This window comes from Diadema antillarum, unplaced genomic scaffold (assembly GCF_040938485.1).
Source record: "Diadema antillarum isolate AM-2024a unplaced genomic scaffold, OU_Dant_1.0 seq00000318_RagTag, whole genome shotgun sequence".
Lineage (NCBI taxonomy): Eukaryota > Metazoa > Echinodermata > Echinoidea > Diadematoida > Diadematidae > Diadema > Diadema antillarum.
Window position 1 is genome coordinate 401,660 of NW_027271337.1, and position 23,327 is coordinate 424,986.

At 37.5% G+C, this 23,327-nt stretch overlaps 1 protein-coding gene across 1 annotated transcript; it reads right to left on the minus strand.

Annotated features, from left to right (window-relative positions):
• Nucleotides 1-1,007: 1,007 nt before the first annotated feature.
• On the minus strand, nt 1,008-22,169 carry LOC139730501 (A disintegrin and metalloproteinase with thrombospondin motifs 1-like). Its single transcript, XM_071641341.1, has 11 exons — nt 22,098-22,169; nt 21,146-21,206; nt 19,263-19,558; nt 18,368-18,533; nt 16,395-16,579; nt 14,431-14,520; nt 13,634-13,782; nt 13,306-13,449; nt 7,206-7,338; nt 4,130-4,228; nt 1,008-1,250 (listed from the first exon to the last, which is right to left on the minus strand). The coding sequence occupies exons 1-11, from the start codon at nt 22,167-22,169 to the stop codon at nt 1,008-1,010; spliced, it is 1,638 nt and encodes a 545-aa protein (XP_071497442.1).
• Between the last annotated feature and the right edge of the window lie 1,158 nt (nt 22,170-23,327).

Consider the following 23,327-nt stretch of genomic DNA (forward strand, 5'->3'; position numbering starts at 1 on the left):
CGAGAAATTCGTATGTATTGCCATTGAAGGGGATGGAATTCGTTGCATAGCATTGCTCGTTCCGAAAGTCATCTTGAGATGTTGAACAAGGCTACGATATGAAGAGAGGGAGAGAGAAAGAGAGGGAGGGAGAGAGAAAACAGAGGCTTGCACTGGCGAACAATGGGAATGTATTTATAGAATCCCTGCTGACATTACAGAAATAAGCCAGATCACAGTTCCGATCTGAGCTTGTGCAGATAAAGGTCATTGCAGACCTTCTCTTGAAATGGATTTGCATCTGAGGTATTCAAAACGTAGATAGGGCTACGCTTCATGACAACTGTGTTATAAATGAAGCAGGTGCAACAGGCGAAGCTGCATTCTTTTCAGCAACATTAACAAAAGCCATTCATGCAGCAGTGATATGTATATAATTTACCACTTCCTGCATGGCTGTTTTCAACTGCTCTTCTTGAAGACTATTCCATGTTTTGCAAATTCTGTGGTTTGAGACGTCATTTGAGACTAGTGCTAGAATGTGAACTGGCTTGTAGCAGGAAAATGCATATGAAATACGAGGTTTCGTAATTGGTGGCAGAATTAAACTAATTTCTGCTTCCCACTATCAAATGCTTGTGAAAATATTTTCCTTTTAATCACGTTTGCAAAAAGTCTTTCCCTACCAGTTGGTTTGCTAGAAAACAATAAAATCAAAATTCAATCGAAGCTAGTACATTGAAATTGTATGGGGCCTATAGGCCTGACACGATGATCAGCACACCTTACGACGTTGTACTACCAAACTAAGTGCAAGTGCCTAGTGTTTCATCACACAGATCTTAACATTAAATACACGAGTGACTTACAGAAAAGTCGCGTTATTGTACAAGCTTTTGTAAAACAAACTTTGTAAAAATATTTTTTAAATTTTTTTAGAGGGACAGAAATGCTGGAGCATATCGCTACTTGCATGGATTATAATATAGTTGTGTTCAAAATAAAAATGCAATGATTATAGAAGTGAGTCACGCAATATTAAAGCTTAGTTGGCAGACCTGGTCATTACATAGTGTGTACAATCGGCTGTCCCCGACACACGGCTGTCCTCCCCACTGTGGCGTTGGGTTAGTGCAGCTGCGGCTTCGGAATCGAACACCTGTTCCACAGGTTCGTGAGCACTCGCAGTAGTCACCGTATTCCGTCCATCCGCCGTCCACGGACGGGACTACGTCCTGCGTTGTGTTGAGACACTCCCCTCCTATACACCACTGGTGAGCACAGAAAGTAAGAGTTGGGCGTCGATCTTTAACTTACTAACAATAGTTCAGCTAAACAGCAATAATTGAAGTCCACTATGTCAGGAAATTGCTGTTTTCTAATGAAAACTCAATCAGTTATGCTAGGCTGTTATCACTTGACTGCTGAGAACATGATATTATGACATATTAAATTATTAGTGGAAAAGTGAGCAAAGAAAATGGGATTCCATCGGGATTCGAACCCGAGACCTCCGGATTGCTAGACCGGTGCTCTACCGACTGAGCTATAGAAAGCCCTAGTACAGTGTTCGTCCCAGAAACCCTTAATTCTCAATGCTCGGGTGGTCAGAAGCTATAGCAGTGTGTTTGTGTGTAACACACACGCACACACTTGAACCTGGCATAAACCCGAAGGATAATTCAACTTGGGGATAAATGCGAGGACACATACCCTCCGATACACCACTGGAAATAATAGAAGGTGCGAGTTGCATGTTGATATTCAACCTGATGAACAGTAGTTCAATTCAAGGTAGGCAAAGTTCCCCACGCCAACTTTTATAGCTGTTCTATAATGACAAACAATACATCACTATTTTTTTTCAAATTAAGGATTATCATGCTTAAAAGTTTGCTTTCCCTTTCTTTTTAGTTCTTCTCTTTTTGTATTGAAAAAAAAAAGCGGCCATTAAATAAGATTTTGATTTGATGAATGGTATGGGATTCATGACGCTAAGATTTTTGATGTCATAGGTCGTGTAATTATCCAAGAATTGCACCCTCGATCACCCGTATAGTACGGCACCGAAAGAAATAAGCCAGTTCGAAGTTACAATCTTAGTATGTGCAGATAAAGGTCATTGCAGACCTTCTCTTGAGTGGAGTGTCACTGAGATGTTAAAAAAACAACTTGATAGTCTTCATGAAGACTATATTCAATTCAATTCAATTCAAAGTTTATTTCATTTTCCGACAAAAACATAAGTTACACTTCTTTTGACAACAGAGAATAAGGTAAACAGAACATTATGTATTGAAAAGAATGTACAACATTGAGGACCTTATAGTAATTATACATTGTTGTGAAAAAAGAAACAGAAGTGATCGAAATGAAGTACATGTATAACTTTGCTTAAAGTGCGAAAAATGGAGAGACCCACTAAAAAGACAGAGCTTGTAGAATGTGGGCCCCTCTGGAAAAATAACATCAGTGGGAAAATTAATTGAAGCATCATAAATACAAAAGGGAAGAAAAAAAGAAAAAAAGAAAAAAAGAAGAAGAAGTCTGGAAGCCCACTGAGAATTAGATTCACAGATAAATACATTTACTTTTATAGACGCGAACGAACATAGAAAACGACTAGACAACGAAACAACTACTGAAGAAAAGGTTGTACGGGACAAAACGGAATGGACAAGACTAACAAACAGAAGACAAAATAGCAAACGAAAATGCACAACAGAGACAGCGATCTCCGACAGAAGCATGTCAAGAGAAACAGATGATAGTTGTGGAGAAAAAAAGTGATATTGTAACGCCTGAAAGGAGAAAAGCAAGGAAATGAGGGGACGTATGGACTGGAGTAAGACAGAAATTCAAGTCTTTGACGCTTTGGGCGATAGCGTAGATGGCAGCAGACATCCACTAAAAAGAATACAATTTATTCTTCAAAGAGGAAAAAAGATAATTAAGTCAGTATGTGAGAAAGAAGGCCAAATGGCTAGTTCAGTACTGTAGAGTCATACGATTGCAATAGAAAGGACTTCAGTCTCCTCTTGAAAGAATATATAGATGGGGCGTTTTTTATATCATGATTCAAAGAATTCCAATAATTTGGGCCTATATAAATAAGTGTATTTTTAGCAAGGATCGTGCGTAAAAGGGGTAAATGAAATTCATTGGAACGCCTAGTGGGATATTCATGAAATGATTGGTTTTTGAGGAACATAGAATCAAAAATAGATGGGAGCAAATTGTTGCAATAATTGTACATAAATTGGCCTAAATTATACAAAAACAGATCTTTAATTTTCAAGAGCTTGCTAGAGGCAAACAACGTGTTTGTATGAGAACGTACAGGGGAATGGCAGATAACGCGGAGGGCTTTCTTTTGCAAGAGGGACACTCTTTCAAGTAAATTCTGATGCGTGTTGCCCCAAACTAAAACTCCATAATTCAAATGAGGCAATATTAATGACGAATATAACATAAGTAATATTTTTTGTGGAATATAAAATTTCAATCTATTTATACCTTAGGGAAGCTCAACCTTAGGGAAGCTCAACAGGGAAAGCCTGACACTTTGTTTTCTTGTGTTTGCTTGTTTTATTTGTTTCTCTGTTATCACTTGCATTTTTTACAAATGCCGAATAAATAATGATAATAATGATAATAATAATAACAACAATAATAATAATGAACCAGGTGCATATTGGAATGTACAGGTGAAGTTGTATTCTTTTCAACCATATCAACAAAAGACATTCATGCAGCAATTGCATGTAAATTACCACTTTCTGCTAACTGGCTGTGCTCATCTGTTGTTATGAAAGATAATTCCATGTTTGGTAAAGTCTGTGGTTCAAGGGGTCATTGCAGACTGGTGCAAACTGTGAACTGGCTTATTCTCGTCGTCGGCTTTGAAGTCGTTAAAAAAAACCCACAAAACCAAGAACTCGAAACCTGAAACTGCAATATGTCTTTGTCATCGTAGAAGAGTGATTACATGATTACTTCCGGGGCGTAATAATTATCTTGTTTCTAGAAAGTCACTATTGAATCGGTGCTTGATCTTGCACTAGACCCCTAACAGAGATTCGTCATTTCTTACATGAGAAGTACTTTTACCAGGGAGGTGGCACACCTCACACCGCCTGCTTTTACCTACCAATCCATCCCCACACGTCGTTCCCTCAGCTGGCATCCCAAACATTGTTCTGGAGGAAGGTGTGTCGGAATAGGAGCACCAAAGCGCCGTGCAGGTTGTCTGTTGACAAAAATAAAAAACAGCAAGTGCGAGCATGAAAAACCGTAAAGCATGTCAAACACTTGGTTATTCTCTCTTATCTTCTGATTGTTTATAAACTGTATCAAAGTATGACAAGTTTCATCACTATGCTAACTATGGGAAATACGAAATTGTCCATGGAGAAATTAATTTATTAGTTTCATGGCTTGGTAATGATACTGACACGTATCAAAAGACTTTTGAAAGACCAGAGACTTGGGCTCCGTTGCTAGAGATTCGACTTGCGATTAAACGCAACTTCGCATCAAACGCAAGTATTGCCCGCAAATTGCGCTTGATCCCTGCGTTTCGTTGCTAGAAGAGACTTGCGTTTCAGCGCAATTTGCGTTTGATTCTCACATTAAAGGGATGGTACAGTATTGGTTGAGGTGAATATTTAGCTTTTAACTTCCATTTGAGAGATACTTAGAAACCCCTTTATGAAATGGTAAAAAGCAGACAATTCTAACAAGAATTCAAAATTAAAAATGTTGATAAAGATTGCTTTTGAAATGTCTGAGATATGTACCACAAACAAAGTAAAATAAACAATTCCTATTAAATGGTGGATCCCACTTTTATTAGGATTGCTTCAAATGAACTTTGAATGCATCTTCGAATTATACTCTCCTTCATAATTCCTAAGATATTTCTCACTATCTTAAAAAAAAATCATCATCAAAAACGTGGAAAGCCTAGAGCTTCATCTCAACCGAAACTGTACCATCCCGTCAACAATATGGTCAATTACGAGCATTCAGATTTTAAACATTGTGGACGAGGATAGTCTGAAGTTATCCGAAATAAATCCCTGCAAAAAGCAAGCGCATCGTCTTCTAATGGCAGCAAGCGACCGCGGTATAGTATTGCCAAGTACGCTAAAATACGAAAATATGTGTCAAATACCTCGAGTAATGCAGCTTTTTAAAATGGCTAGGATAACTTAATATGCGCAGAGTTTGCTAAAAAAACAAATTATCTAAAGCTGTGGTAAATTCGTTGTCAAGGAGCTTTAATGATCACATTTATCGCAGCTTGTAGTTTACACTTTGAACAATTCCTTGACATGGGCGAATAACGAGATCGTTATTACATAAATTTGATTATCAAATACTATGCTGCAGCGAAAAAAAAATATTGCTAATTAAAATTACATGTGTATGACTTCAATTTCGCGGGGTTGTCATTCTAAGGTCGCCTACATACGACATTACACGTATCACATCTCTATGAACACTTTGCTGTGGCTAGCTATCTAGCTGCGCATACGTATACGTGTGCATACATGCAATACTATCATCGTTAGACGACTCGGATCAAAGGAGAGGGGTAGTGGTTGTCCGCTTCAGGACGGTTACAGACAGTGAATCGAAGTTATCAACGGACTACATTTCTGTATAGTTGCTGAAAATTTCTGCATTGTTTTAGCGACTGATTTTACTTTACACCATTCACTAAAGCTTTGTTGAACAAAATATCAATAGGCCTATTCTAGTGCCGAGTAGTAACAATGCCTCTTTTTTTTTTTTTTTTTTTTTTTGCTGCAATGTCGGTAGTTTTATTGACCATAAGGAATCAAAGTGACAATTGTAAATCTTCACTTTTATAGATTCAAAATACGATTTTTTGTTTAAGGCCGTGTCACACCATTCCGGGCAAGCTACGCGGGCTTGTGGCGAGGAGGTAGTTTCCAGCACGGAGAAGATTTTCAGGGGGCGAACAAGAATGTTTGCAATTTTCATTGATGCCTTGTCATACCGTACGGGGGAACTTCTGCGGCTTGACTTGCGGGGAAACAAATTTACTCCCCGGAGCTCTCCGCAGTTGATCCGCACCTGACAGTATCTAGCGCGTAGTTGCCCGGAGGTGCTTCACGCAAGTCCGATTTAATCGCAGCCAAGTTTTGAGCATGACCAAAACCTTTTCCGGGTGAGTCGCGGGAATGCCCGTAGAGGTCCACGCAGAACGCCAGTAGGAGACCCTTAGCGGCAGTACTTCCCAGGCAATTCCCACGCAGGTACTTCGCAGTCCCGTATGCAGCCAAGATAATGAAATTCTGTGAGATTTCAGCCATTCCATTAGAGGAATTCCTTCAATGAGTTGTCAGCCCCCACGCGACTGGTACAAAGGTCACACAGTATACTCGCAAGTATAACGCGTGCAGCAAGTAAGACACATGCGCTGACTCGCACAAATCCTTTTCCGCCCTCAGGAATGTCCGGTATGCTAGAAAATCCCTACACGTAACAAGCCCGAGTAGCTTGCCCGGAAAGGTGTGACAGGGCCTAAACACGGTTGCGGCTAAAAAAATATGCGTGCGCACCTCCGGGCGACTACTTTTGAGATACATGCTAGGTACTGTCATGTGCGGATCATCTACGGGGACCTCCGGGTAGTCAAAATTGTTCTTTGCAAGTCGCACGCAAGGCTGGTGTGACACGGTCTTAACAGGCAATTCTTTGTTCATGATTACAATACAGCTCGAAATTATGTTGCTACCCACTCTCTTCTCTGAACTACTTCCTATTCCGGGTACTAAAGTATCCCTTTCTTCGTCACCTTGCATTTGTCGCTGTTAGACCGTTGGGAGAGTCAAGCTAACTGTTAGGGATTACGTCTCATCCAGCTGTACCTCAGGTTACAATGATAAATCTAATTTCCTGTACACACGTGATCATATCATTTGCCGTAAAATACTCTGTATTAAAGTACTCTTATCTATATGTATGTATCAATAAGAAATATACGTCAGAATGATTCTATGATTATATTATTTTGTATGAGTGGAAAAAATAACAAACTGAACTGAAGCTGATGCAGCAGTGCTCTAGTTTATCGAGAATTTATAAAATGAGGCTTAACGCTGATCATGAGGCCCACTACAGTACTCACAATGCCTGAGACATCGCACAGACAAAATTTGCAAATGATATAGTTGCAGATTTTTTTGGCTTACAGCAACGTTACTGAAGGCAGTCTTATTTCCGGTAGCAAGTTCGCACTGTCGATCAAGGTCATACGTAACGCCCGGAAGGTCAAAAATGCTGCTCAGATTACTTCCGGGAATGTCATCCACACAGGTCAGGGTACTAAAACAAAAGTAGATTATAATTATGTTGGAAACAAAGAACAATGATCAACTTAGCAACATGATTATTAAGACAAGACATTGAAGATTAACTTAGCAACATAAAATCTTTTTCCTACTTATTGCCATATAGGTCCCATTCTTTAATTCCTACTTATTGTATTATAGATCCTATTTCTTGAACTTGAATAAAAAAGTATTTGATATTTGTTTATGCTTTCGCTACGAAGTGTCTCCGGAGACATGATATTTTCGGGTTTTCCGTGCGTCCGTCTTTCCGTCCGGCAGCGTAACTCTAAACTGTTGGAGGTATCCGACTGAAACTTGACTTATGTATGTATATATATATATATATATATATATATATATATATATATTAGTGGGCGAAGTTGTGCTATCAACTTTTGGGTGTGCACACTCAAGGTCAATTCTTAAAATTTCACTATTTCCACCATATCTATCTAATGCCAACAATATATTCTTGAAACTTTTTTTATGTTACCATGACAAAGTATGCGTTGTTGTTTTTGTTTTTTTGGTGATATCATTGGTGCATATAATTTATACAATGTATTTGAAGAAACTGTCCTTATCAGATGAATGATAGACAATCGGCAACTTGTACGACTTTGAATCATGTTTTCTTTTTCTTCTTTGATGATGAAAATGAATAAACTATTGAATTGAATCTAAGTAATTATATGTGTTACCCAATAAAGATCCTTTAGAAAAAAGTGTTGGGCAATTGGGCCAGAGGTCAAAGGTCGAGTGATAATGCTAAAATGTAACTATTTTTTCCTCCGTATCTCAGAAGAGGCTCAAGGTTTCTTCAGGGAACTTAGTACATATGCGTTTAGCTACCTGGCAGTGATTCTCTTTAGACTTTTGGGGTCATGCGGTCAAAGGTCAAGGGTCAAAGGTCAAAGTCAAATTCACAAAATTTCACTATTTCTCCCATATCCATGCAATGCCTGAAGGTATTTTCATGAAACTTGAGTGCATAAATGTATTACCAGATAAAGGGAAAGTTACGGGCATTGGGGTCAAAGGTCAGAGGTCAGATGTCAAGGGGAAATCCTAAAATTTCATTTTTATTCCATATCTCGGAAATGGTTCAAGATCACGAATCTTTTTAACACCATACATGAGCGTGTACTGCCTGACACTGATTCTTTGAATTTTAGGGGTAATGGGGTCAAAGGAAAGCTAAAATTCTACTATCAGATGCTCTAATTACATTTTTTTTTCTTGTTACCTTGCAGATTACTCAATGCATAAAATAAATACAACTAGGTATATACATGGTATACATGCATCGGTAATGGAATAAAAAAAATTATCTTTTCTCCTTTGAATCATGTACATTTTAATCTATTTTTTATTATTGTTTTTCTAAGGTATTAGTAAAAATTTTATGTATGATATTACGTTGAACAAAATAAATCAAGCAAACAAACAAACAAACAAACTAATTACTGCTCAGTGTAGGGAAAGAGCTTGGCCATGGAGTCAGAGTTCAAGGGAAATGTGTAAATGTCACAATTTTCCCCATATATTGAAAGTATCTCAAAGTATCGTCATAAAAATGAATATTACTAATTAGTGATTATTGAAGAATTGTGGGCTATGGGGTCAAAGGGCAAGTGAAAACACTCAATTTCTCGAATACCCGTTGTCTTAAACAATCCATCCATCCATCCAAATTAAACCTAGTACAAGTGAAATAAACACTCGACACATTTGTGACAATCATGTTTTTTTTTTTTTTTCTGTTTTGCCGATTACGTGAAACTGCTGTCTCACATTGTCAAGACGTACTCGACCTGTTTGGATACCTGGGCATTATGCATTCCAGTCGCTATAGCGACGTTTCTAGTTTCAATGATACATTTGTATTCATGGGATGTAAGCTTTTTCAGCTGTGCGGCATTTCAAATTACAAGTAAACATGAGATATGCTTTGAATCGGATTTGACAGAAGGATAATGAAAGCAGAAAACAAAACGGCAAATATTAAGGATGAACATATGCCTGATTCCATGATCTATGGGCAAAGATTATATCCCAGTAAACCAACGAAGAAAAAAAAATCGCCCGGAAAGGGGGGGGGGGGGCAGAAAACCAAATCAAACAAGATAAAAACAAAACATGATGATGATGCGGAGGACAAAATGACCATGTTTATTGTGTTCACACAAGAATTCCATGTTCTGTAAGCTGACATACAAAAATTTTCGGCTCGATCGCCAAAATTTATATAAAAAAAGAAGTTAAGAACAAAACGTGATGATGACGCGGACAAAATGACAATGTCTATTGTGTTCACACATGTCATTTTATATTCACCAGGCAAAATATTTTACGGAGCAGCGGCTGCAATTTCTTTCGTTCTTAAGCGATCGCCAATTGGATCAAAAGAAGGCGCCAACGGTTTTGAACATGGGGGGGGGGGTAGGGGCGCAAAAAAACCCCAACTCAAACAAGATAAGATCTAACGTAATGATGACGCGGAAATATACAAATTTCGGCCTACTCGCTCGTACGGTTTAGAGTATTTTTTCAAGTCCTCAGTTTGTTGGTATAAATCGTTATCTCTACGGCCGTCACTATATCTTGATTAGAATTGTAAGATTTGATAAGCAAAAAATGACAAGAGTTCCATGTTTTGTAAGCTGAAATACAAAAATTTTCGGCTCGCTCGCTCACTGCGCTCGCTCGCCAAAATTTATCAAAAAACAAAAACAAAAACGTGACGATGACGCGGACAAAATGACAATATCTATTGTGTTCACACATGTCATTTTATATTTAGCAGGAAAAATGTTACTCGGAGCAGCGGCTGCAATTTCATTCGTTCTGAAGCGATCGCCGATTGGATGAAGAAGACGCCAACGGTTTCGAACATACGGGGGGGGGGGCAAAAAAAAAAACAAGTCAAAAAAGATAAGAACAAAACGTAATCATAACGCGGAAATATACAAATTTCGGCTCACTCGCTCGTACTATAAAACAGAGTATTTTTTTCAAATCCTCAGTTTGTTGGTATAAATCGTTATCTATATGGTCGTCACTATATCAGTGTAACTGAGATGTAGCAAAATGAAATAAAAACAAACAAACTAACAAACGTACCGTATTCAATTTTCATGAAGTCATGCTAGTGCTATCAAACCTAAAAACTGTTTCCTTTTACACTCTGCGGTATGAGAATTAGATGACAAAACAATCGACATGGCACAAACAATTTCCATGAGAAAGTGATAAAACGAAACGATGCGAAATGAATTCAAGAAGAATAATAACATAGTACTGAAAGTCTCAGAACAGATTACAGATAGAGGAAATCAACAGATATTAGATGATTTAAGAATAAGATGAACTAAATGAAAGTTCTATGATCCTGATCATTGTGTATTTGTCTATTTCACCTACTTTATGAAGATCTTCATTTGATTTGAACTGCAGGTGGACCAGCGAAAGGCTTCGATGCCACTTGGGACGATCGCAGACATGATGTTTGTGTCTTCCGTACAGCCGTACACTCCATCGTGTGACAATGAAAGGCTGCAGAGATATTCAAAACACACTCAAGACAGGAATAATGGATGCAAAACATCGAGCGTTTAGCAACACATATCCCCCTTCCGAAAATCATTGTTATCATCAGCAATATTATGATTACCATTGTTATTGTTGTTGTTGTCATCATTGTCCATTATGTTTCTGCTGTTGTTGTTAATATCTTAAAATGAAAATGAAAACGAAGTATTTTGAGAAACGGCTTTCAAAATTAACCAGATCACATCCAAGTCACTTCGCTACTCAATAGCTCAATCCATGCACGCATATTCAATAACTTCAGTAGGGTTGAGTAGGGCGTGTCTTTCCCCTTCTCTTTCCCCTTCCGCTTTCCTCTTGCTTCTTTCCTAATGATTGATTACGAGTGCGGAATATGATTTTTTTAGTTTCTGGGCTTTCTTTTGTTGTTAAAGTAATCCACATATATAACAATCCTGCCTTCAAGTGGATCTCTCTTTTCATATATATATATATATATATATATTTGCTGATAATTTTGCTTACTTAGCTTGTATTTCATATATTTACTAAATAGTTTTTGTTATACAATATTGTTTAAAAAATGTGAACATTATTTATTTTGCTATGTTGCGCACTGTACGCTGTTATATATTCTGAGTGGGAATAAAAAGAACATTACTGAAAGAAAGAGATGCGTCTTAATGTACGGACTCCAGCTGCAATGTAATTGTTGGTGCTTCATAATGCAGTCTTCGGGTAGGTTTTCTGCTTTTTCAGGACCAACTTATTTTTAAGAGAACATGTTTATTTTCTTAAAGACGTGTGCATTCCGTCATAGTTATTAGTTATTTCTTCCGGTCTTGATTTAATATTCTGCTGCATGGATTTAAAAAGAACATGAAAAGTTAATAATAGACGAAAATGTACTGGTCTCAGCTACAACCCATAAAATTCTTAGAGGAAATGGAGCAGAAACAATCTTTGATGTGGGCATTTGAAATATTAAAAATCACTTTTCTGTTACACTTGGAACTCTATTCAGAAGGAAGTTTTCACTTTTGGGGGGTTGCGGGGTGGGGGAGGGGGTCGAGTGGACCCTGCTCGTCAGTGGGATGTTCGTTCGAACCCCCTCAAACTCACATAGTTACGGGCCTGGGGGTCTCATTCCATCTGAGGACCTATATGGCAGAGTTAAGGTACATTTTTGTAGGCATATTCTTTCCCTCTATCTACACATATAGAGGAGCGCACGCGCACGACGTTGTTAGTAACCTCAGCTGACTAGAATCGTGGTGATGGTAATTGTTAACCATTGCATTTTGTACTATTTTCTTCATTTGAGGTACTTTATTTTCTGTCAAATTTCTCATGTTTGCGATTTCACATCATCCACAAATTTATATCAAATACACGCGACATGATTATACTGACAGAAAAAAAGTGCATCAATGTAATTAATCGAAATAGTATACGTATTCTTTTAAGTACACTTTCATAAACTGTTGTCAGTTACACTTCAAATCAATATAAGTCTTAGTTTTTCTTTCAAATCTTTTTCAATATAATGTACATTGAGCAGAAGTTCATTTCCTTTATCATGTTCTTTGACATATCATATCCAAGAATAACAACTTTTTCATTAATATCAATTACAAATGGCAGAACATGCGGGCACTTCCAAATCGATCTGCCACGCATTTAGAGAGGATAATGAAAAATAACAGGTTAAAGGATTCTACCTAGGCAACTTACAATTGTTGAGTATTATTGACTTGAGGTTTTGCTTAAAAATGAACAAAGAAGAATTTTTTTTTCGTATCTTCGCAAAGATCATTCCAAACTGTAGGTATACGGTGAAAACAATTGCTTTCTGTGCTAATTAAAGATATGGAAGGTGAAATGAATATTTTTGTCTCGTGGGGTAAGCATGGCTTGCATAGTTTCTCTGTAACGTATCCGTGAATATGTCAGGTAAGCCAGTGGTGGCTAATCGATATATAAATGTCCCTATTAAAGTTATATAAAAACAAATCAGCAACTTTATTTCTTTAAAGAAAAACTCATTAGTGTCAGAATAATACACAAAAAAAAACTTGGTTGACTGAACGACTATAGGCCGTTTTTTTTTTCTTCGCTGTGTGACAAATCATTTCTACATGTGAATAATTGTTCGGTTTTTTTAGAGGAACCCCAGTTTCAGAATACGTTCAAAACCCAAAGTGTCAAATCTTATTACGTAAAAGATTTTTCATTTTGTTAGGCCTTAAATCATGTGACACTGTGGGATCAAGAATAGAGATTTCGCATGGAGCAAGTAACCCAAGATCGATACAAAATAGATGAGCACGTTTCATGTCTATCTGGTAATTATCCAGTTTTGTTCATTGGATGTGTGAATAACATTTCAGAAACCTGCAACAATACTCACGAGTGACCAGTTTCGTGTGCCATGACGATACCTGCTTGCAGTCCATTGTTTTCGGTGATGGAACACTTGGATTCCAGGCTACACACTCCTGACACTTTTGCTAGCCCGAGGAGACTGGAGGAGTTGGATTCATGTATGTCTTCCCTAATCACGGACAGAGTAAAGAAAGGTATGCACTTTAACGGTCCAAGTCCAGGATAACATAGACGTATCAAAATAAAGTAAGCGAGATTCGGAGCACCACTAGAGCATCTTATTCATGTCTCAAAATCAGAGTTTCTTAGAATTGTGTTTTGCTTTCCTACTAGACCAGTGAAAGCATACTGACCCACTGAAGAGCACAGCTAGGTCCCAGTCATTCTGATTCGTGTCATTATCGTAACTTAGCTGGGCCTGCCAGTCGCAGAAATCATCCAAGGTTGTCAATGCATCTGCTGTCACGTTAAAAGTCACGCTGCCACCTTGCAGGGCGGTGGCCTGTTGAAAAGACAAAAGACTATTAGGTCATCAAACCTTAACATAAATGATGATGTGGGTTCTCTGTGATTATGCTGTTTTATAGTTTAAAGCTATCCTCTTTCAATATATATAATTTGCGTCTGAAATTGAGAATGACACCAACGACTTTAGGTCCCCCCCCCCCCCCCACGTAACGAATGATTAACCAACAATTCTCGAAACACGGATGAACACATGCGGGTGAATCACAGTTGCTATTAAATACCGGACATCACCAAAGCAAAAATGGAATAGATGCTGCAACACTAAATCAAAAGTATAATCAGCGGTTTGATATACAAGTCTTGAAAGATAGCAATAACCACCTTTAAATTGAATGTCTTCTATATAATTCTGTTCACAGCTAGCGCATGAAACCGGTATAATTTGCATGCATATCTAATCTAGGTAAGCTGAATTAAAACCTGAGAAAAATAATTTCCCATTCAAATTGATACATCAGTAATGTTCAGTTTGATAACACGTTTTTTTTTTTTATTGATTGATGCAATTGCTGCTTTAAGAGTAAACAGTGACCAGTGACACCACATTATTGTGATTAATCAGTAGACCGTGATTCTTTTGTAAGGGATGCCAAAAACGAAGGATTATTGTAGAATGTCTTACCGATGGCGTACTAGTAGTTGCGATCATGAATCGCACAACTGAGAAACGTAAATCAATATCCAGGCTGGGATCGAGATATCTCCGACTCATCTATACTGACACATATTGAGGACAAGCAAACAATGATTCAGAACATGCAGAAGAGATTTATAGAAACATTGATGAGGATCCAGACGAAGTTAAAATTTGTCTTGTGGATATCTGCAAACATCTTGATACATTTCCAAAGAGAAAACTGTTCAAATCTGACCGGAATCACAAAAAGCCAATTGAAGATATACATCAAACAAACAACAACAACAACAACAACGATCTACGATTAGTTTTGTGATCTCAGCACAAGATATCGTAGTGACCCATAATATGACTCGCGCCATGAGATGGAAAGATTATATCTGGACGAGTTTTGAAATAATTATGTTACAATACTATTTGCTTTATGAAAAATGGATGAATATCGATTAAGCGATTCATTCTCTTGGACATTATGAACCGTTTGATTGATTTTTTTTTCACCAACTTGTCAATTTGTCATAGTGATGAAAGATTGACGAGGTTTTCTGCCCAAGACATTTGTTTTTATTCATCATATTCTATATATATATGTAAATAATATATATATATATATATATATATATATATATAATTACATATATATATATATATAGTTATATATAACATAATTATATCAAAAAAAAATTGGGCAGAAAACTTCGTCAATTTTTCATCACTACGACAAATTGACAAGTTTGTGAAAAAAAATCATTATATTATAATGGTAATGCATTTTTGGTCGATGAAGTATAGGTTTATTTGACTCAAATTTACGGCGTCCCACGCCTTCTTCAGGCGTGTTAGGGTTCTTGACAATGACTTTCCTGAAGAAAGCGTAGGTAGTCGAAAATTAGAGTCAAATAAACCTATACTTTATTAAGCAAAAATGCATTACCTGATTGCTTTTACATTTCTTTAGGGAACCAATACGTGAAATCTTAATCTTTTGTGTATTATGCATGTACATGTTGTATATATATATATATATATATATATATATATACATATATATATATACACACACACACACACATATATGTATATATATACATGTAAATATATACATATACATAATATGATATACAGGGTGGCCCAGAAAGAACAGAACACCTAAGATCTTTAATTTCATTAATATTGTGGCAAATATGTCATTATTTTGCATACTATTGGAAAGACCATTCCTTTTCCAATAAAAAGACACCAAGTTCTTTAATTTTGGTTGATGCGTTATGATTTTAGGACCATTTTTGTCAACCCTTGCAATTTTCAGAATGTGTTCATTTTGCACTCTCAGAGATACCAAAACCAGCGAGAATTCGACTTGCCATAGAGCCAGTAGCGCACAATGTGTGAAATGTGGGGGGGGGGGGGGGGGGGGGGGGGGGACGGTGTGATTGTCATTGCCCGTTATCATTGTGACTAATGTGAATGTCACTGTGAATATCATTGTGAATGCTACTGGTTCTATGGCAAGCCGAATTCTCGCTGGTTTCGGTATCTCTGAGAGTGCAAAATGATCACAAATGTCATTTTGAAAATTGCAAGGGTGGACAAAAGTGGTCCTAAAATCATAACGCATTAACAAAAATTAAAGAACTTGGTGTCATTCTATAGGAAAAAGAATGACCTTTCCGATAGTATGCAAAACAATGACACATTTGCAACAATATTGCTGACATTAAAGATCTTTCGGTGTTCCGTTCTTTCTGATGGGCCTAGGCATATGTATTACGTATCATTATACACATACTTATTACACACAAAAAAATGAACAATCGTCTGTGTATTTCTTAAAAGTGACAAAAAGTAAAATCAAATTTGACCAAAACTCAATAGTTTGTTACGACAAAAGTCTTCTTATTGGGTTGTTCACAAAAAACTTTTAGGGTCACTTTTTACTTCAGACTCACAATGTTCATGATGGCCATTGCATAACTCTCCGTCTCTTCTCCGAAATCCTGGTAGACCAAGCTGTCTACGAGGTAGAAGACCTCGATGTACTTTCTGCCCAGGTACGGTCCGTCATACAATGTTTCATTCCCGGGCCCGGCATTGGCACTCGCTCCTTCTCCGGTATTACCTGCCACCCTCATTCCTTGTTTTATTAGTAGTGAAAAGATAAAGAAGGACTATTGCTATACATATATGACAATATATGGCGAAGTGGAAAGTATATAGCTTCGAATCGAAAGACAAAAAGAGTTTGGCGAGATTTGTTGCTGTTGTTGTTGTTTGGTCTGGTTTGTTTGTTTTTTTCCTGCGTTTGTTGAGTGCGCGAGGTTAAGTGGGTTTCTTCTCGGTTCAATTGGATGATATTGATATTCTGACAGTGTATTAACACATTAAGTACGTATGCAAACAAAATTACCTTGATTCTATTGATTCAACCTTTGGTTACATCATATTATTAAGTTATTTGTGCAATTTATGTTTCACATGTTCTACGAATTCTAATGATGAGGACTTATTGTAAATCTGCGGGGCGATTTTGGAAAACAGTTTTTTTTTAATTCTTTTTTTTAATCGACAACTAAATAGGCCAACCCTTTAGATTGAATTGTAAAAAAAGTGAAAAAATGAAAATGCTTAATTTGTCTTTGAATGATAAACGGGATCCTATATGTTAGCATAAATATGTGTATGAAAAATTGCTTGTTTGTTTTCATTTTGCATTGTGTTACGGGAAAAAATGTTGTATATTTGAATTAATCATTTAATTGTTTCAACTGTTACATTTGAATTACAATGTGCTCAATTAGGTCGTTCTATTGACTTTGTATTTCATTTATGTATGAAAAAGACATTCAGAAATCAAATCAAATCAATCGATCAATCAATCAATCAATCAAAAGATAAATGAAATAATACGAGGTTATCAGGCTGTATTCAAAGGTTTCTGTGGGATTTATATGAAAAAAAGGAAGAAACAAACAAACGAATATTCCCACAGAGACCCATGGGTCTCGTACTCACCTGAGTATCACAAGTCGTAACTTTTTTTTTTTTGTAGACTTTTACACGAGAAGAACATAGCAAACCTGGGTAACTTTAGGGGACCTCCAGAAAGGCATGGCGCCATTTCTACATTCTATCACACTGGCAAAAATATCTGCCAAGTTTTAAAGAAAATTTGACCATGTGTTTTCAAAAAGAAGATCAAAATATGAAAAGTGGCCCAGAAGGGGACCACATCTGGATATGCCAAAACAAACTTGAAAGTACATTCACTGTTATACATTGTATTTACTCCGATTATTTGTCGTTTAGTAGAGGGTTCTTTTAAAGATTGTTTAATATAGATTCTCTGGGCCCATTGGGGCCCCCGAGTAGGGCTTGTTGCCCATTTTAACAAATACATTTCTAATCATCCTAGTAGAAAATACTTCACCATTCATTTGCTATTTGCATTCGTTGTTGTTTTTTTTCTTGTTGTTGTTGTTGTTTGCTCCCCTTGCGGCTTCCGGGTGATGGGGGAGGGGGTTATGGTGCCCATTTTCTTATTAGTTTCTATCACACTGGGGGTGCTAGCTGCCACGTTGGTGAAAATCTGTCATGAAGTTTTCAAGAAGAAGCTGAAAATGTGTTCAGCTTACCCAGTATTTAGCGGATTCAATGGTCCGTGTTAACCCGTTCCCCTTTAAGATTCTGAAATTAGGTTCTCCTGTGTACAGACTTTAGATGAACAATAGGTCACTATTATCTGTCACGTCGGCAGCATTCCTCTACCAATAAGAAAAAGATAATCTTGCGATTTTCTCACCTACGAGACCACAATGGACCGCTCATAAGTTATTTTTGATTTATTCAATATTGGAGGCATGTTTTTCGACATTTACAACTACGTGGGGAAAGAGGGGCTGAAGGGATTGCTCCGTAGGCCTACCGGAAACGGGACATTGAACACCCTCATCATGTTCGCTGATCGCCTCTCGCTTGTAAATGAGATGAGGATGCGACGTCTCCGATGGATTCCTCCGAACTCTCTTGGCGTGATCATTTTTGAGAGGTTCGACGTACAGTACATCATCCTGAATTGTCAACACTCCACGCTGGCATAAAGAGAGAGAAAAAAAGAAACAACATAATGAAACCGAAACAACTTAGCAACACAAGATAACAATAAGGACAATGTACCGACACATTTGTAGACATTGATAATAGGAAAAAGAAGTGATAGTTATTGTACTGAATGACTGACTTCAATGTCTTTCACCAGATGGTTAACAGTCACAAATCAATGGCAGGTGTTTTATTTTCTTACAATTGCTCCACAAGGGCGATCATACTCCATTGTTAATACGTGGACGGGAAATTTCAAGACCGTGCTAATATCTGGAAGACACTGTCCCCCTTTCTGTAGGCGTTCAACAAGGGTATATTGTCCATGCATAGGGATGAAAGTTAATGTGGATGATAAAGGCAAGCCTGTAGGTATGATCAAATACGAACGACAAATACACATCCCTATATAATTGGTCTTTCAGAGCAAATATAAACAAATACAACGAGTTGCAAACACACTCGCATGAAGTATTCTTATGGTCCCTTGTACTTTTCGATGAGTTGGAATGTTTTCCCTGAAGCCATGACACATTCGTTGCCATTTGTAAGGATATCTGTCCTTCGCAAATATTTTTTTAATCGATATAGTCAGCACGATGTCGCTCTTTGAGAGCTTATTTAGGACTGGTTTATTCTCATGGTCCTAACCAATGCAACTGACGAACCTTGCTTGTCTTAAACAAGTACAGTTTATCGTAAACTTAGTCAATTAATACCAATTCATTGCAGGTGCTGAAAGCTCCCGAGGAGTACTCGTGTGAAAGTGAGTTGGAGAAGTAGTGGCAGTCTCTGGTCCGTATTGGTTCTCGTCGGATAGAACCGTCTGCCTCAAGGTACTCGATCTCAAGTCCTGGCCTCATAAGCCAGTCGTTTCGCTCGAGTTTCAAATGATGGAATTCATCGAAGGCCGTAAATGTGATTTCGTGCGTTCTCGGATAGTGTGCATGATGACCGAGACTACGTTTTGAAATTCCAGAAGAGTGACTAAAGCTAGGTAAAATGATGTCATATTCTGAATGTGATTAAAGAAAATGTTAGAACATGAGATTACAATGAAACAAATCGCATCTGAAACAAAATGTCCGATACTGGCTTTCGATTATCGTCCCATACATATTCAAATAACATGCAATTGATTCTATAAATTCTTATCCTCTTGTGGTCAATTAACGCTCAAAGAGCTGATTTACACTTGAACATGAATTATTACAGACCATGTTTACACTTATTTTGTACCTGTTGTTCAACTTTTCTTTTTTAAAAGACTTTCTATTGAAGACAAATCCTCCCTTGGATTTTAATGCAAACAATAGATTAAAAAAGTGGAGGATCTAAATGTGTGATACTACGTGTCTCGCAAAGAGCAATATTTATCTCGGGACTCTGACTAGAAAAGCAAGCATAATTCTAAGTTACATAAGGTGAGGAAGGCCTCAAGTGGACGAAATTCATGACGATCAGGAAATTACAATAAAGAATGATGAGTTTTATTGCCTGCCCTGTAAACTTCCTTACAAAAGAAAGAAAAAAAAGAAGAATCAAACGACCAAAAAATCAAACGTTAAAATCCAAATGTTATCAAAGGCCTTTCTTCTAGCTCTGGATGAAAAAATAGGAAAGGATTGTCATTCAATCAAAAGATGGCCATTGTAATACGTGAAGTAAACCGGAGTTGTTTTATCATATAAGATGATAAGTCTAACGAAGAATCAGTATCACCGTAAGACTTACGTTTCAAACGAGCGTAATGATAAATTATATACATATAGTTTAAGTAAGATATATATATATACATATATATATGTATATATATATATACATATATATATATATACATATATATATAAAGACACACGGATTAGAGACGTGCCCGTGGCACAGATCAAACATGACGCCATAACATAAAAGCTTTTCCAAGAATAAATAGAATTTTCTGAGCTATATGCGTCTTTTTGAAAAGATAATGCATAATAAAAAAAAAATGAACATGAACTGGGCGTAAAAAGGGGAGTATGCTTCACTAAAAATGTAACCCACACTGGCGCCGCCATGTGATTTCAACATAATTCAAATCAAACAGTTTTAGAACATGTGAAGTTGGGGTATTTTCAGCATGTTTCGAATTCAGTCATTAAATCTAAGTGGACTAGATTGGAAATATACTGACCTAAGCCCCTCTCAGTAAAGGTCATGTTTTGCTTATAATCTTATAATATAAATCAAAATCAAATCAAATCAAATCAAATAATGAACTCAAGTATGTATCGCAGATTGTGTCTTGTGTGAGGGTAGATCACATGCGAAGAAGTTCAACTCGGTAGCATAATCAAAGGTAATAAGGCAACTAGTTTATGCAAAATTTCATGGCTTGAAAGACATTACAGTAACTTCCGCTGAACTTATGGCGTCCCAAAAAAAAAAGAAAAAAGAAAAAATGAATTGGACCGATTATAGCATATCTTGAATTTCTGTATCTATGCGGTACTTTATCAGGAGGACATTAATATCTCCTCTTCTCAAAGATCATATTGCACACGGATTAACACATCATGAAGAGGCTAAAAGAGAGAAAAAAAAGAAGAAATCATCATCAACGCACCTTTTATTTCAGATTTCTTCGAATACCGACGTAGTTCATCTTCTGTAAGCACATTTCGGAACTGCAAGGCAAAGGAAATACCAAAGATTTATCATTGTTGACAAATCAGAATAAGAAATAGCACTTCTGTCGACTGACTAAACGGCAATCGAATAGAATTGAGATATTGGTTAATCGATTGCAGACTTTCCTACTTGTATGCTAATAGGAACACTTTGTAACCATTGGTCTTTGTTACAAGTCTTTGTTTTAAGAAACGTCATTGTTACCTTATTTCAAAGTTATATCTATTTCGATATGCATACATATCATTCGCTTTTCGTCGACGAAATGATCATTTTGTAACGAATGACAACATTTCGTCGACAAAATGAACATTCCGTCGAGGAAATGACTGATTTCGTAACGAAATAGGCCATGCGACACTTGGCGCTCCATACAAATAGTCCATGGTTGAAGCCTTATGCCCCAGTCACATATAAACACGGATGCTCAAGGATCTACACGGTGATCCGGGGAAATCCGGGGACGTCCGGGGAGATCCGGGGAGATCCGTAATTTTGGTATGACTGTACACACGGTGTCAACACGGCAGCTACACGGATAAGGCCGGAAGAATGCGGCGTCTACACGGACAAGCACGGCATCTACACGGATCAACACGGCAGCTACACGGATCGGCATCTACACGACAGCCACACGGACCACCCCGGATTGCTCTGCCAACACGACAATCCCCGGATGACGCCGGATGTTTTTGACCTCCAAAAGTTGCCGCGTTGGCATCCCAGATGTCCCCGGATGTCCCCGGCGTCAACACGGTTCTCTCCCCGGATCACCCCGGATCAGATCCGGGGTGGTCCGGGGTGGTCCGGGATGGGGCAATAGTTTCAATTGTACCACCTTCGTGAATTCGGGCCATAATTAATTAAAAATCAACAGCGACACTTACTTCTGAGAGTGAATGGACGCCACCAGCGATGAGAAGAATGATGATACCAGCAATTATTCCAGTTTTTTCCATCATAGAGTTGACTTTCTCTTTAACTTGCACCAGGATGGTGAGGACTAGTACGTTCTTCTGGAGCCCGCATCAATCGGCACTAAAAGACAAGTCAGTTATGTATTGATTCTTAATAGAAAAATGATCAAGGCAACTCTTCGAAACCTTACCATCTGGTGAATGACATTTTCACGGTGATAGTTAACAGATGGCTAGATTATTCTATACTATATATACAATGTAGTATGAAAATAAAATTTGACAAAGAAACTTGGGAAATGTCGATAAGTATATAGCAAGTACTCCACAGAGTTTCGGAAGTCTTTTAAATTATACAATATGAGAAAGATAACAGACATAGTTAATGTTCTTGGATTTGTCGATGTCCCAACACACAACTTACGTTATCACACCTACGTAAGTTACACGTGTATAACTACTATCCTGTTTGTTTCTGTGAGCTTTCAAAATTTCAATGCATTGTTATGACACACCCCGACATTATGACGCTAAGCCACCATTCTGTTTGCTTAAAGGGATGGTCTAGTTCTAGTTGAGACTTGACTTCAAGTTTCACTGGCTCTATGACCAGTCTATGTATGTCGTTGCGAGTGGTACGAGCCGCAGTTTGAGCATTTCTGGAGAGCTCGAGGACAATAATAACTCCTCTGATTGTGAATAATTTCGTTTACAAAGAAAAATCAACATAATAGTTTTCACTTTTCTAGCATAATGAAAGAGCACCACACTTAACTCTTTCAGAAAACAGGGGATACCCTTGACACAATTATGTCAGTAACAAGTCCAGGGAATGTGTGCTTTTCATATGAAATGATATTTTGTGGAATTTTATCTATACTTTATTTATATCGTAGTGCATAATCATAATGTGATGTCATGATCTGTGGTAGTCTTCTGATCCGGCGGTCTTGTCACCAAATTTCAAAGATTCGTAACTTTGAAGGGATTGTCCGATTTTCCTAAAACTTTTACTACTGTGTTCTACTTGTATTGCTGCATTCATTCATTCCACATATGTATTGGGGGTGAACTCCCCTTTAAGTGATATGATCAAGCAAATCACAATCTTTAAAACATGCGTCAGCTAGGCCTTTTGTCTTCTTCTCCTACGTATTATGTGTGGGAGTTGGTTGTTTCCTAACAAAGGACGCAGCATGC